General features: G+C 47.0%; 1 protein-coding gene across 1 annotated transcript in view; it reads left to right on the top strand.

The window, feature by feature from the left end:
- The window catches only part of dnai3 (dynein axonemal intermediate chain 3), a 114,629-nt gene that overhangs the window by 47,859 nt on the left and 50,241 nt on the right, over window positions 1-16,529 (top strand). The window contains exons 8-12 of the mRNA XM_073062514.1: window positions 103-293; window positions 3,830-3,954; window positions 8,469-8,558; window positions 9,554-9,643; window positions 14,324-14,446. Of these exons, the coding sequence (XP_072918615.1) occupies window positions 103-293; window positions 3,830-3,954; window positions 8,469-8,558; window positions 9,554-9,643; window positions 14,324-14,446 (619 nt within the window). The remainder of the gene's footprint in view (window positions 1-102; window positions 294-3,829; window positions 3,955-8,468; window positions 8,559-9,553; window positions 9,644-14,323; window positions 14,447-16,529) is intronic.

Genomic DNA, 16,529 nt, shown 5'->3' with positions numbered 1-16,529 from the left:
GATGCGTGCTGTGTTGTGTGTTGGTGACAGGTTTGAGACAGTGGGTATCCTGAAATTCCAGTACAGGTTATTAATGGATGCTTTGCTGCCCGTTGGTCACAGGTTTGAGTTGGCACTCCAGCAAAACGAGATCATGGACGTATTTTATGATGACTGGAAGGGGCTCTCGGAGGAGGACAGCACCTTTGGAGGGAAGGCCGACAGCCACTTGAAGGAGTACCAGTCGTTCACAGACCTGCAGAAGAGCCAGGGCAGAAGAATCAGCAGCATCGAATGGCACCCCGCGATCCTTGGTGAGGGCAGCCCACGGGATGCAGCATGCGCACGGGGTGACCGGTACTGGAATTGGTTTATTCTTGTCACATGTACTGAGATACAGTGAAAACGTGTCTCACACACTGTTCGTACAGATCAGATCATTACCCAGTGTACTGAGGTAGAACAGGGGAAAACAGTAACAGTGCAGGATAAAGTGTAACGGCTACAGAGAAAGTGCAGCTCAGGTAAATGATAAAACACAAGATCTTAACAAGGTAAATAAGTCCATTAGACATAGGAGCAGAATTGGGCCGTTCAGCCCGTCAACTCTGCTCTACCATTCTATCATGGCTGATTTATTATCTCTCTCAACCCCATGTTCCTGCCTTCTCCCGGTAATCGGACTAATCAAGAACCTACCATCCTCCATTTTAAATATACTCAATGGCTGGGCCTCCTGAGCAGACCATGACAGTGAATTCCACAGGTTCACTACTGTCTTGCCAAAGAGATTCCTCCTGATCTCTGTCCTAAAGAGACCCATTCCCCAGCACCTGCTCCATACCCCTCTCTACCTTGGTGATTCAAGTGCTCATCCACACACTTGTTCAATGTTGTGAGGGTCTCTGTCTGTACCACTCCTTCAGGCAGAGAATCCTTTCCCCAGATCCCTTCTAAACCCTCACCCCATCCCCTAAACTATTGCTCTCCAATGCTAAGTACCTCAGCTGAGGAAGTGTTGACTACACTATAGCCTATGTCTACCCTTCAGAATTCTGTGCACTTTTCAGGTTCCCTCTCAACTTCCTCACCTTCCAAGGAAAACAACCCAGTGTCTCCACCCTTTCCTGATTACTGAAAACGTTCAGGGTGGTTCTGTAGCATAGTGTTAGCAAACCGCTTTACAATTAGCGACTGTGTTCAATTCCTGTCGCTGCCCGTGGGATTGTTCTCCCCGTGACCCATGGGTTTCCTCCTGCATTTGAAAGATGTATAGGTTAGTAGGTTAATTAGTCACTTGGGGGTAATTGGGTGGGACGGGCCGTTGGATCAGATGGCCTGTTACCAAGCTGTGTCTCTAAATTAAAAACAATAGAATTAAATCCCAGAAAATGTCAGGTGAATCTCCTCTGCACCTTGTCCAGTGTAACTACATCCTTCCTATATTGTAGCAACCAGTCCTCCAGTTGTGGATGAACCATTGTCTTATAAAGTTGTTCCATGAATTGGATTTGGTTTATTATACGTGAAAAGCTTGTCTTGCATATTGTTCATACAGACCAAGTCTTGCAACAGTGCAAGGTAAAACCATAACGATGCAGAACAAAGTGTAGCAGCTACAGAGAAAGTGCAGTGCAGGAAGACAATAATGTGCGAGATGGCAAAGAGGTAGGTAGTGAGGTGAAGAGTCCATCTGGGTGGCATAGCCAGCAGAACAAGGGTTTCCGACTTCCGGTCCGTGGACCCCTCAGTTAACAGCAAGGCTCAATGGCATCAAAAAGGTTGGGGACCCCTGCGTTAGACTCACACTTTACAGAGCAGGGGTTCGGAATTTAATTTCCCCCTACTGTACGTTCGCTCTGTTACTGTGTGGATTTCCTCCCACATTCCAGCTCCGTACGGTTAGGGTCAGTCAGTTGTGTGTTAGTGTCAGAAGCGTGGCGACACTCGAGGGCTGCCTCCAGCACATCCTCGAACTGCGTTTGACTGCAGAGAAGGAATCTCAGGGTATGCACTCTGATGATAAATTTACTTTGAACTTTGATTTGATGTACACCTGATAAATGAAGCTAAGCTTCTTTGAATTTTACCGTACCAGGGAACCATTCAAAAGTCTCACAGTAATGAGGAGAAGCTTCTCTTCAGCCTGGGCATCTCGGCTTTCAGACTTTTGTATCTTCTGCCTGATGGGGGGCATGGGGGGGGAAGAAGAGAGAATGTCCAGGGTGGGTGGGGTTTTGATGATGCCAGATGCTTTACTGCGGCAGTGAGAAGTGTAGACAGAGTCCGTGGAGGGGAGGCTGGTTGAGAGTGTTCTAGTTGGAGCCCCTCCTGCCCTACACGTGGCCTCAGTGATCCCCACACACTCCCACCCAGTGCATGGCTGGAGGCAATATGGCCACCCAACCTACAAATGGGTTTATTCAAAGAGTCATTTAATATCAAAGGATGTATAAATTACACAACCTTGAGCTTTGCCTTCTTGCAGGCAGACACAAAGCAAGAAACCCTAAAGAACCCAATTTTAAAAAAGACCAACCCCATTGTGCACAGAAAGAGGAAAACCACAAATCATGCAAATAGTAGAAGCAAGCAATAGTATTCCAGACCAACTGAGTCCCTAGATCCAAATCCCAGAGCAGCCTCAGAGTAGGCCCAAAGCCTCAGTCTCAGTTCATCACATTAGTGCGGCAACTCGCCACGAAGCTTGCAGACAAGAAGCACAGCAGCTGGGGCAGTCTCATAGTCTCACAGCCTCAGTGCAAAATCAGCCTGACACTCGCTTCTGGTCCCTACACCCAGCCTTTCCAGTCTATCTGGGCTGGTATTTAAATTGTCCAAACAGCAGAATGTGCCTCACATTAGGATCCGGAGCCCACTGCAGCAAAACCCTCCGGGCCTAGTCCAGGCTGCCCAGTGATTCACTCTGGGCCTAGACCTCACTGCCCAGCCCGAACCCATTCCTGATCTCTCCAAACTGGCTTGGCAATCCAACCTCACACCCAGGTTAGTTGGACAAAAATTGAAACACCTCCTCTTTGAATCGCTTACTCCAACTCCATTTACGTCAATTTTACAACATGGCTCATCCCTCAAATTCACTTCACATTCGCTTACCTCTTCATTGTTTGCAGTGCTAGGTTACCACAACCTACTCAGAAAAAATGTTATTAATAATGTTTTCAGTCGAATTTATTGCCTTTTGAACTACCAGTAAGCTGTTGCTCACCTTTAGTAGCACCATATTGACCTCTCTCGTGCCATTGCAATGAGCCAGGTCTGGGACAGAACTAAAGGTTTCTCCTACTTTATTCATTTATTTAATTATAGACAGCAGAGAACAGAGACTCTTCAAGTCACGCTGGCCAGCAATCCCCCACCTTAACCCCAGCCTAATCTTGGGACAATTTACAATGACCAATTAACCTACCAACCAGTACATCTTTAGGCTGAGGGAGGAAACCGGAGCACTTAGGGGAAACCCGTGTGGTCACATGAGCTGGAAAGTCCATTCAAAACCAAGCCAGGTGTGGTGAACTAGATATACCTGCCTGGACTGCTCCTGTGGCTCCTCCCACAGACCCCTGTATAAAGGCGACTGAGGCCTGTGCCCGGCCTCATTCTCCAGGATGTAGTGTTGTTCATTCTTCCAGTCAATAAAAGCCGATACCTCGTTTCCTACGTCTCAGCGTGAGTTATTGATGGTGCATCACCAGGTCTAGGGATTAAATTAAGACAGACCAAGGGTTTCTCATTTTGAAACAGTCAAATCAGTTTTGTGGAGTTATTTTCAATGTTTTTGTCAGTGACTCTTCAGCTAAACTTGGAAAACTCCGCCTTTGTTTTCAAGGGTTGGTGGCTGTGTCCGTAGTGGATGTCATAACATTGGAGGACAGGATAAAGTCGATCAACAGAACAGTCCGCAGTCACTCGTACGTCCTCTTCTGGAACTTCAGTGACCCAATTCACCCACAGGTACCTGAACGTCTTCAGTACAACTCCCGTCAAACACCAATGCTCATAAAGGACTGCAGCACAGGAACAGCCCTCCGGCCCATCTAGTCCAAGCCAAACTGTTATTCTGTCTAGTCCCATTGACCTGAACCTGGACCATAGTCCTCCATACCATTCCCATCCATGTTCCTATCCAAATTTCTCTTAAGCGTTGAAATCAAACCCACATCCATCACTTCCACTGGCAACTTGTTCCACACTCTCACCAAGCTGCGTGAAGAAGTTTAAGTCAAATCAAGTTTATTGTCATTTAACTATATACATACAGTATATACAACATATATAATCATATAATGTATGTAGAAATGAGATGTTTCTACAAACCAGGGTGCACATAACACCCAATGCATGATAACTTATGAAGGTAAGGATAAAATCTACAGATGAATTGCACATAAATAACAAACTAAAGTGCATTAATATTAAATATTGTAAGGTACGGAATAGGTTAACCAGCAACATTTCGAATACGATGTGGCAGGGAGTTCAGAAGCCTAATGGCCTGAGGGAAGTAACTGTTTCCCATCCTGACTGTTCTTGTCTTTATGCTTTAGAGTCTCCTTCCTATCTGTAAAAACTCAAAGAGGATGCTAGATAGATGTAGGCAGACCCCAATGATCCTCTCAACTGTTCTCACAGTCCTTCGTAGGGAGTTCCGGTCCAATACCAGACGGAGATGTAACTTGTCAGGATGCTCTCAATGGTGCTCCTGTAAAATGCAGGATGGGGGTGGGGGAACCATTCTTGCCTCAATCTTTGGCAGTGGAGGCATTGCTATGCCGCCTTGTTCAGGGAAGTGGTATTAAGATACAAGGTGAGGTCATTCATGATTTGAACTCCCAGGAACTTAGTGCATTTAACTCGGGAGCCATGTATTCACAGAGGGCGATGGTTTGTCTGCATCTTCCTTTGTTTTCTCCACGTTCAGCTTCAGGTCCACCAGCCACTCCACTTCCTCTCTATGCTGCGTCTTGTCATCGTTACTGATGAGACCAGGTGCAGTTGTGTCTTCCACCAACGTGATGACAGGGTTTGAGCTGGACCCTGCAACACAGTCATGTGTCAGCAGTGTGGACAGCAGCGTAATGGGACGAGAGACATTGCTGCCCACACTGACTCTGTGGCCAGTATCCAATTGCAGAGGGAGGTGCTGAGACCCACCGAGAACCGTTTCCCCTCCAGTTTCTGGGATATGATGGTGTTGAACACCAAACTGAAGTCTATAAACAGCAGTCTGGGATATGAGACCTCATTTTCAAGGTTGGACAGGAGAGTGTGGAGGGCAGAGGCTGTTGTATCATCAGTGGATTGATGTGAGTGATAAATGAACTGGAAAGGGTCCAGTCCCGGGAGAAAGGCTCTAAAGTGCTCCGTGACCAGCCACTCAAAGCATTTCATAACGTTTGATGTTAATGCCACCAGTGATAGTCAATTAAGCAGGTTACTGTTGCCTTCTTTGATAGTTGCCACCTTGAAGACTGAGTGGACAATAGATTGTTCCAGAGAGAGAGATTGAATATTTCTGTCAGCACTATCGTCGGCTGGGTTGTGCAGTCTTTCAGAACAGCTCAGCCCATCCTCAGTGGAAAAAGCCTGCTTGCATTTACCCTATCTATACCCCTCATAATTTTGTAAACCTCTATTAAATTTCCCCTTGTTCTCCTACGCTTTAGGGAAAAAAAGTCCTAACCTACACAACCTTCCCCTATAACTCAGGTCCTCAAGTCCTGGCAACATCCTTGTAAATTTTCTCTGTCCTCTTTCAATCTTGTTTACATCTTTCCTGTAGGTGAGTGATCAGAATCAATATCTCTGTTTCTCCTCTTAATCTGCTGGTCTTGTTTCAGATTCCCACCAGCAATTTTTTTAAACACAAGAGATTCTGCAGATGCTGGAAATCCAGAGCAGTATACACAAAATGCCAGAGGAACTCAGCAGGTCAGGCAGTGACTAGGGAGGGAAATAAGCAGCCAACGTTTCAGGTTGAGACCCTTCATCAGGACTTTTTTTTACGTCGCCTGAAGCCTGACGAAGGGTCTCGGCCCAAAACGTCGACTGTACTTCTTCCTATAGATGCTGCCTGGCCTGCTGTGTTCCACCAGCATTTTGTGTGTGTTGCTTTTTTTTAACGTTTTAGGTTTGTTGATCTTTTCCAGTTAAACCACTAGACAGGAACACAAGTGTTCTGATTCAGGGTTTCAACCCAAAGTGTCAATTATTTCTTTCTCTGTCCCCCTACTTGTCCCCCTCCCCCAAGGTTGCTGCTCAACCTGCGAATTCCTCCTGCGGCCACTAGATGGGGTTCAAAGCAGAATATGCAGAACATGAACGTAGTACATTGAACAGTACTGCACGGTACAGACTGTTCTCCACACACACAGTGTTGTGCTGCAAGATCAATCTAACCCCTCCCTCCTAATGTATTTCAATACAGGGGAAGTCCAGGGACAAGCCCAGTGGCTCAGTTTCACGTGCAAGCCAGCAGTGACAGTGATGACTTCACTTCCAGCGTTTCCCCGTTGACCCTCACCGCTCACTATCGATGCATCCTTGCTGGAAACATCTCAGCTTGGTACGGCAACTGCTCTGCCCCTGGTCCCAGAGAGTTGTGAACGCAGCTCGGCACATCACAGAAACTAGCCTCCTCTCCATGGACTCTGTCTACAGTCCTCGTTGTCTGGGGAAAGCAGCCTGCATGATGAAATATCCCACTCAACCCAGACATTCTCTCTTCTCCTCATCGGGCAGAAGTACAAATACTTGAAAGCACATACCACCAGACTCAAGCACAGCTTCTACCCCACCGTTATAAGATTACTGAGCAGTCCCCTACTACAATAAAAGGACACTTAACTTTACAGTCCATCTTATTGTCTGTCTACACTGCACTTTCTCTGTAACTGTGACACTTTATTCTGTGTTTGTTTTTCTTTTAACATTGTTCTACCTCAATGCACTGTGTAATGAAAATATCTGTATGGATGGCATGTAAAACAAATTTTTTTTACTGTATCTCAGGACATGTGACAATAATAAACCAATTTATCAACTTTACCCTACCACTGAAATCAGGTTTAATAGCCCCTCATTCTCCATCTCCTCGAGGAAGGGACATTAGAACTGTGTCTGCTGGCTTTAGCGCCACCTGCTGTTTAGAAGACAGCATGGGCTTGTGTCTGAAAGACATCCAACTCCCTTGAGGTGCTCAGTCTGAATAGTAGGATAGTTCATCCTAACTCTAAAGATCGCTGGTAAATAATTAACCCAAGTAAGTGATTCTGGAGTGTAAAAGGGGCAATTAACCTACTGTCCAAACATGGGTACACAAAGAACAGAACTAATATGTGTCCCGTTGTCAAATCCAGGCATCGCCTGGGATTATAAACATTCTCAATGAGAGACCAATGGAGGGCTGTGGTCCAGGAGCAGGTAGATGGGGACGAGGCCGAAGACCTGGCTAGCATGAAGTGGATGGGCTGCAGGGCCTGTTCCTGTGCTGTAGTCTCTGTGACTCTGAGAATAAGGGGCAAACTAGCCCTGACCCCCATCACAACCCTGACTCTATCGCAACCGCGTTTCCATCTCTAACCCTCACCGCAGCCCTACCTCCTATCACAACCCTGGCCCCATCACAAGCCTGACCCTAGAGAGGGGCTTTCCACTGGTCAAGATCTACCATGGATGTATCATTCTAGCTGTCTACCATCAATACGCAAGTTAGTGTAGAAGCCAGGACAGTTCAGTGTGGAGAGCAAGCTGTAGTACAAGCTGCAGGCTCCCACTCTCCAGGCAGTTGATGAATCCAAAGGAACGGCAGAGACTGACACAGTTTGCCACCAGTGGCATCTCAAGAGTTGCCAGTCAGTGTTGAACTCAAAGTAGGACTGCCTTAGGGACCCCAGCTCCAGATCTTTCCTCGGAGTTTACTCTTGAAGCCCTCCCCATGAGTGGGTGTAGCTGCAAGGCAGTGTAAGTTTGAGATCAGAGTTTTCCTCCTCTGAGATGAGCTGCCAACCATGGCTGACAAACCCCATCTGTCCAACACAACTGGTTTCAAAACACCAGTAACCCACCTTTGCCCCTTCCCCTGTCAGAAGAAATGGTTCCACCAGGCTTAGTAGCTAAGCCACACGTGAAGTTCAGGAGGGGGACTTGGTTGTCGGAAGCTATTTCAGATGCACACCATTGGGAGCATTTAATAGGTAGTGGGAGCTTGTCCCTATCACCACTGCCAGCTGTAACAACCTTAAAGAACATCCGGAGACCCAACCCACATTCAATCCCAAACCCTTATTCCTTCCCAACAGCATCCTTCATCCCTGTCTGAAGCCCCAACTCAGGACCCAAGCCCATCGCAGATCATGACCCCGACTCAACTCCAATGCTGACCCCTACCCCACTCTGAATGTGTGCAGGCAGTGTGAGTGGATGGACCCCTACCCTCTCTCTAACCCTCACCTCCCACTGTTTTCCAGATCATGTTGGAGGCTCCAGATGAAATTTACTGTTTCCAGTTTTGTCCCACAGACACCAACATCGTGGCAGGCGGCTGCAGGAATGGCCAGGTATGGACTGACCCGTGAGTGAGTTACAAGAGCTCATCAATAGTTAGCAGCAGCACGGTAGCGTAGCAGTGAACGTAATGTTTCCCAGCACCAGTGATCAGGGTTCAATTCCCACCGCTGTCTGTAACATTTCAGCCCTGGGAAAAAGCCCCTGACTATCCACATGATCAGTGCCTCTCATCATCTTATACACCTCTATCAGGTCACCTTTCATGCTCCGTCACTCCAAGGAGAAAAGGCCAAGTTCACTCAACCTATTCTCATAAGGTATGCTCGCCAATTCAGGCAATGTCCTTGTAAATCTCCTCTGCACCCTTTCGATGGCTTCCACAACCGTCCTGTAGTGAGGTGACCAGAACTGAGCACAGTACTCCAAGTGGGGTCTGACCAGGGTCCTATATAGTTGTAACCTTACCTCTCAGCTCTTGCACTCAATCTCATGGTTTATTAAGGCCAATGCACCGTATGCCTTCTTAACCACAGAGTCAACCTGCACAGCAGCTTTGAGTGTCCTATGGACTCGGACCCCAAGATCCCTCTGATCCTCCACACTGCCAAGGGTCTTACCATTAATACTATATTCTGCCATCATAGTTGACCTACCAAAACGAACCACCTCACACTTATCTGGGTTGAACTCCATCTGCCACTTCTCAGCCCAGTTTTGCATCATATCAATGTCTCACTGTAACCTCTGACAGCCCTCCACACTACCAACAACTCCCCCAACTTTTGTATCCCCAAATCCCCAGATTTACTCTAGGTACTTCGTTTTCCTCCCACGTTGCGAAGATGTACGGGTTAGGTTCAGAAGTAGTGGGGATGCTATGTTGACCGCTACCCTACTGCGCAGCTGTAATGCTTGTGGTGGGGTGGTGCATTTGGTTTTGTGATACCCCTGTGAATTGCCCTGGGTTGTCGTATACAAGTGGAGGGGGTGTATATAAAGGAAGGTTGTCACAGTTAATGATGTTTGCTCTCTAACCCCTGAGCAGGTCGTGCTGTGGGATATCAGTGAGTTTGCAGAGAGATTGCGGGGCTACCTTCCAAACGCAAAGCCCGAAACCCACAAATCAAACCTGCTGGTGAGTACAGGAAGACACAAAGTGTAATTTTGTGAGAGGGAGGGAATTGGAATTGGGTTATCATTGTGACATATACTGAGATACAATGAAGAGCTTGTCTTGTCATACTGTCCAAACAGATCATTACACAGTGCAGTGAGGTAGAACGGGAAATCTATGTAAAAGTTAGTGAAGAAGTACAGTGCAGGTAAACATAGAAGTGCAGGATCATAATGAACTTATAAGAAAGTTGTTCTTCAATTAAAAATAATTTAAAACAATTGAAACATTTGATGACGGCTTCAGTAAACACTATTGAGGGCCCAGAGGAGATTCACAAAAATCTATCGAGTATTGAAAGGCCTAGATAGAGTGGATGTGGAGAGGATGTTTCCTGTAGTGGGGGAGTCTAGGACCAGAGGGCACAGATAGAGTGGATGTGGAGAGGATGTTTCCTATAGTGCGGGAAGCTAGGACCAGAGGGCACAGATAGAATGGATGTGGAGAGGATGTTTCCTATAGTGGGGGAGTCTGGGGCCAGAGGACACAGATAGAATGGATGTGGAGTGGATGTTTCCTGTAGTGGGGGAGTCTAGGATCAGAGGACACAGATAGAGTGGATGTGGAGAGGATGTTTCCTGTAGTGGGGGAGTCTAGGATCAGAGGACACAGATAGAGTGGATGTGGAGAGGATGTTTCCTGTAGTGGGGGAGTCTAGGACCAGAGGACACAGATAGAGTGGATGTGGAGTGGATGTTTCCTGTAGTGGGGGAGTCTAGGACCAGAGGGCACAGATAGAGTGGATGTGGAGAGGATGTTTCCTATGGTGGGGGAGTCTAGGACCAGAGGGCACAGATAGAATGGATGTGGAGAGGATGTTTCCTATAGTGCGGGAAGCTAGGACCAGAGGGCACAGATAGAATGGATGTGGAGAGGATGTTTCCTATGGTGGAGGAGTCTAGGACCAGAATGCACAGATAGAATGGATGTGGAGAGGATGTTTCCTATGGTGGGGGAGTCTAGGACCAGAGGGCACAGATAGAATGGATGTGGAGAGGATGTTTCCTATAGTGGGGGAGTCTAGGACCAGAGGACACAGATAGAGTGGATGTGGAGAGGATGTTTCCTATAGTGGGGGAGTCTAGGACCAGAGGGCACAGATAGAGTGGATGTGGAGAGGATGTTTCCTATAGTGCGGGAAGCTAGGACCAGAGGGCACAGATAGAATGGATGTGGAGAGGATGTTTCCTATGGTGGGGGAGTCTAGGACCAGAGGGCACAGATAGAATGGATGTGGAGAGGATGTTTCCTATAGTGCGGGAAGCTAGGACCAGAGGGCACAGATAGAATGGATGTGGAGAGGATGTTTCCTATAGTGGGGGAGTCTGGGGCCAGAGGACACAAATAGAATGGATGTGGAGTGGATGTTTCCTGTAGTGGGGGAGTCTAGGATCAGAGGACACAGATAGAGTGGATGTGGAGAGGATGTTTCCTGTAGTGGGGGAGTCTAGGATCAGAGGACACAGATAGAGTGGATGTGGAGAGGATGTTTCCTGTAGTGGGGGAGTCTAGGACCAGAGGACACAGATAGAGTGGATGTGGAGTGGATGTTTCCTGTAGTGGGGGAATCTAGGACCAGAGGGCACAGATAGAGTGGATGTGGAGAGGATGTTTCCTATGGTGGGGGAGTCTAGGACCAGAGGGCACAGATAGAATGGATGTGGAGAGGATGTTTCCTATAGTGCGGGAAGCTAGGACCAGAGGGCACAGATAGAATGGATGTGGAGAGGATGTTTCCTATGGTGGAGGAGTCTAGGACCAGAATGCACAGATAGAATGGATGTGGAGAGGATGTTTCCTATGGTGGGGGAGTCTAGGACCAGAGGGCACAGATAGAATGGATGTGGAGAGGATGTTTCCTATAGTGGGGGAGTCTAGGACCAAAGGACACAGATAGAGTGGATGTGGAGAGGATGTTTCCTATAGTGGGGGAGTCTAGGACCAGAGGGCACAGATAGAGTGGATGTGGAGAGGATGTTTCCTATAGTGCGGGAAGCTAGGACCAGAGGGCACAGATAGAATGGGTGTGGAGAGGATGTTTCCTATGGTGGAGGAGTCTAGGACCAGAGGGCACAGATAGAATGGATGTGGAGAGGATGTTTCCTATAGTGCGGGAAGCTAGGACCAGAGGGCACAGATAGAGTGGATGTGGAGAGGATGTTTCCTATAGTGGGGGAGTCTAGGACCAGAGGACACAGATAGAGTGGATGTGGAGAGGATGTTTCCTATAGTGGGGGAAGCTAGGACCAGAGGGCACAGATAGAGTGGATGTGGAGAGGATGTTTCCTGTAGTGGGGGAGTCTAGGACCAGAGGACACAGATAGAATGGATGTGGAGAGGATGTTTCCTATAGTGCGGGAAGCTAGGACCAGAGGGCACAGATAGAATGGATGTGGAGAGGATGTTTCCTATAGTGCGGGAAGCTAGGACCAGAGGGCATAGTTTAGATTAGAGAGATGTCCATTTAGAACAGAGACAAGGAGGGATTTCTTTAGCCAGGGGGTAGTGAATCTATGGAGTTCCCTACCACAGACAGCTGTGGAGGCTGTCGTTAAGCATATTTAAAATGGAGGTTGATAAGTTCCTGTGATGTACTGGGCTGTTTCCACTACTTTCTGTAGATTTTTCCATTCCTGGGCATGCGTGTTTCCATACCAGGCTGTGATGTAACCTGTCAGGACTCTCATCCTGTCTCTGCCAAGCTCCTCAATCCGGTTAACCAGACTAGACTCTCCCGTCACTTCCCCAGAGCATTCCAACTGTGCTTCAGGGACTCTCTGGTAGACCTTGGGCTGTTTCTCTTCGAGAAATGAATTAGGCAGATGTTCGTAAAGGCAGACAATAGTGAAGCCCCCAGCAGATCCCACTGATTCCCCAGAATCCATGAACAGTAAATGGAATGTGGATTCTGGGTTGGAATCACTGCACAGCCAAAACAGCAGCCAAACTTCAGAAATACTTCAGGAGTTGACGTGTCTAGTAGGGTTGGATAGAACATAGAACAGTACAGGCCCTTTGACCCACAATGTGGTGTCAACCTTATAACCTACTCTAAGATCAATCTAACCCCTCCCTCAAATTCAGATTCAGAACTATTTATCTCGCATACATCATAACATAGAGTGAAATGTGTCACTTGCGTCAACATCTTGACCAGTGGGATAACTTCACTCAATGTTATCTGCCCCAAGGCTGAAGAGATCCCACAACCCATGGACTTCCTTGTACAGTGCTGTAAGGTTCTACGTTCTAATCCCCCGTAAGCCCTGATGATCATCTTCAGCCCTAAGGATTGAGCAAAGCTGTCGAGCACTTCCCTCTATCTGCAAAAAGCAGGATTTCCCAGTGGGCAACCGTTTCAATTCTAATCTCCATTCCCATTATGACATGATCTCCTCTCTGCCATGATGAGACCCCTAATATTCCGTCTAGTAGCCTGCAACCTGATGGATCTCTGTTTATTTTCCCATCCTTACAGTTCTTCCAGGAGTCAGGAATGACGATCTTAGAGTACAAACAAACTTACAAATGCTAAGAAAACAAAACAAAGAGCTGTGAAACAATGCTAAGAGGTTGGAAGAGCAACACTTGTATTCTGTCTGGGTAGCCTCCAACCTGATGGCATGAACTTTGATTTCTCAAACTTCTGGTAACTGTTTCTCCCCCTTCACATTCCCCATTGCTTTCTCCCTCTTTCACTTTGTGTCCTTACCTGCTCATCACCTCCCTCTGGTGCTCTTCACCCTTCCCTTTCTTCCAGGACCTCTGTCCTCTCCTATAACATTCCCCCTTCTCCAGCCCTTTATCTCTTTCACCAATCAACTTCCCAGATCTTTACTTCACCACTCCCTCTCTCCCAGTTCCACCTATCACCTGCTACCTTGTACTTCTTCCTCCCCTCCCCCACGTTCTCACTCTACTTCTCATCTCCTTTTTCCCGTCTTAATGAAGGTTCTCAGCCCAAAATGTCGACTGTTTCCTCTTTTCCATGGTTGTTGCCTGGCCTGCTGCATTCGGCGTGACTTGCTTTGGATTTCTAGCATCTGCTTCTCTTAATTCTGATTTTGAAGGTGATAAACTGTTCGTTTAGCCTCCACACAACTTTCTGCCAGTGAGTGGGGATGAGGCCACTGACTGTGAAAAATTTGTTAAAAGTACAAATGTTATAGAAGATGTTATTAAAAGAAACAATGGCTTCCAACAAACCTGATGGCATGTACACTGAATTCTTTAACTTCCTGTAATTTTTTCCCCTTCCCCATCACCCCTTACTTCTTCTCCTCACCTGCCTATCATCTCCTCCTGGTGCCTCTCCTCCTTCATTTTCTCTCATGGTTCACTCTCCTGTCCTATCAGATTCCTTTTTCTCCAGCTGTTTACCTTTTCCACCTATCACCTCCCAGCTTCTCACTTCATCTCCCCTCCCCCCACCCACCTTCTTATTTTGGCACCTTCCCCCTTCCTTTGCAATCCTGAGGAAGGATCTCAGCCTGAAACGTCGGCTGCTTATTCCTCTCCACGGACGCTGCCTGCCCTGCTGTGCTCCTTCAGTATTTTCTGTCTTTCTTTGGAATGCTGCTTACAAGATTATTTCGGTAGTGAACGTGAAGGTAAAGTTGTTCCTGTTGTTTCATTTCCCAGCCTGAGTTGGATCCGGCATCTCCTTGTGAAGTCCCGATTGCTCGTCACTGTGCAGTGTCATCCATAGAAAATGGGCACAAATCCCTCATCACCGACCTGTGCTGGCTACCCGATCACTTTCAGGTAAGAAAAATCTCTCGTCCAAATCTGTTTCTCAGTTCCCAGGTATGCAAACTATGAGGGGTACTAATTGAGCAAATGCAAGAAGGCTTTTTCCACTGGGGTTAAGTGAGATGAGAACTCGAGGTCATGGGTTAAAGTTGAAATGTTTAAGTGGAAGCTGAGGGGACAATGACAGGATGGTCAGAGTGTGGGACGAGCTACCAGAAGACGTGGTGGCGCTGGCCTTGATCTCAACATTTAAGAGAAGTTTGGATACATGGATGAGGGGTATGGAGGGATATGGTCTGGGTGCAGGTCATGACATAATAACTAGATATAGAGGGATATGGTACTAGACATAATAACAGTTTGGCATGGACTAAATCAGCCAAAGGGCTTGCTTTTGTGCTGTGGCGTTCTATTGGTTGTGGTCATCAACTGGGAAGGTCACCATTTATCACCCCTGGCCTCCTGGTCTCTGAGTTCAATCGGTACATTTTAATGTCAGAGAAATGTTTACAATATATACCCTGAAATCTTTTTCTTCAGTTGGGGGAGAGCCGCCTTCTCGATCGACTGCAGTCCTTGAGATGAAGGAGCTTCCTTAGCACCGTCAGGGAGGCAGTTAGATACAAACTTCCATGTTACATGGGCGTACAATTCAGTGGGGAACCTGCAGGAACCTCCGCCCTCCTTGATGGTCAAGTCCATGGTTCTGAGAAGGAATCAGGAGGTATAGGGACCTGAAGACTCACACCTCAAAGTTCAACCACAGCTTTGTCCCCACTCTCTCTTAAACCAACCTGAAAATTCCTAATTCTGTCTGGATGATATTTCCCTCAATTTACACTAACGTCATTATGCCTCGTTCCGATAGTACTGTCATATAATATATGTTGATATTAGTTGATGTAATTCATGGTTGTCTAGTCAATAATGTATTGTGCTGCTGTTGTTGCAAAAAGGTCATTTTCAAGAACATGAAATCGATTTCTCCAACTTCCAGTAATTTTCCCCTCTCCTCCTTCCCCCTTCTTCAATTCCACACTCTGGTCTCTTACCTCTTCTCCTCACATGCCTATCACCTTAAAGTTCAAAGTAAAATCTTTTATCAGAGTGCATGCAACCCTGAGATTCTTTCTCCCGCAGGCATACTCAGCAAATAGTGAGTGTAAACAGGATCAGCAGAAGAGTGTGAGCAGAGAAAACACACGGTGCAAATGCAAATATAAATAAATAGCATTTAATAACGAGAGCATGAAGCAACAAGATAAAGAGTCTTTAAAGTGAGATCATTGGTTGTGGGAACATCTCAATGGATGAGTGTAATTATCCCCTTTTGTTCAAGAGCCTGATGGTTGAGGGGTAGTAACTGTTTTTGAACTTGGTGGTGTGAGTCCTGGGGCACCTGCACCTCCTCCCTGATGGCAGCAGTGAGAAAGGAGCAGAGCCTGAATGGTGAGGACTTTTGATGATGGATGCTGTTTTTTACCACAGTGTTTCATGTAGATGTGCTCAGTGGTCTGGCTGGCTTTACTTGTTATGTACTGGCCGAATCCACTACCTCCCCCGGAGTTCCTCCTCCTTCGCTTTCTCCTATAGATTCTTCTCCTGTTAGATTCCTTCTTCTAAAACCCTTTACCTTTTTCACCTATCACCTCCCAGCCTCTTACTTCACCCCCCCCCACTCCCCCACCCATCTGGCTTCACCTTCCAGCTCTTCCTCCTTCCCCTCTCCCACCTGCTTATTCTGGCATCTTCTCCATTCCTTTCCAATCCTGATGAAGGATCTCGGCATGAAAAGTCAACTGTTTATTCAAGAAACTTTGGTCTGTACCCCCACACCAATAAACATAACACATAGAATATTACAGTACAGGCCCTTCAGCCCACAATGTTGTATGAAACTTCTAACCTCCCCTAAGGTCAATCAATCCCTTTACTCGGACATACCTCCATTTTTCTATCATCCGTGTGCCTACCAAAGAACCTCTTAAACTTCTATTTTAATTTTATTTAGAGATGCAGCACTAACCAGATTCTATCGGCAGCAGCCCACCTATTAAACCCGAGCACAATCATGGGACCATTTACTGGCCCAGCC

This window comes from Hemitrygon akajei, chromosome 12, assembly GCF_048418815.1.
Source record: "Hemitrygon akajei chromosome 12, sHemAka1.3, whole genome shotgun sequence".
Lineage (NCBI taxonomy): Eukaryota > Metazoa > Chordata > Chondrichthyes > Myliobatiformes > Dasyatidae > Hemitrygon > Hemitrygon akajei.
The sequence above is the reverse complement of the archived record's forward strand: the minus strand, read 5'-3'. Positions and strand labels throughout refer to the sequence as shown.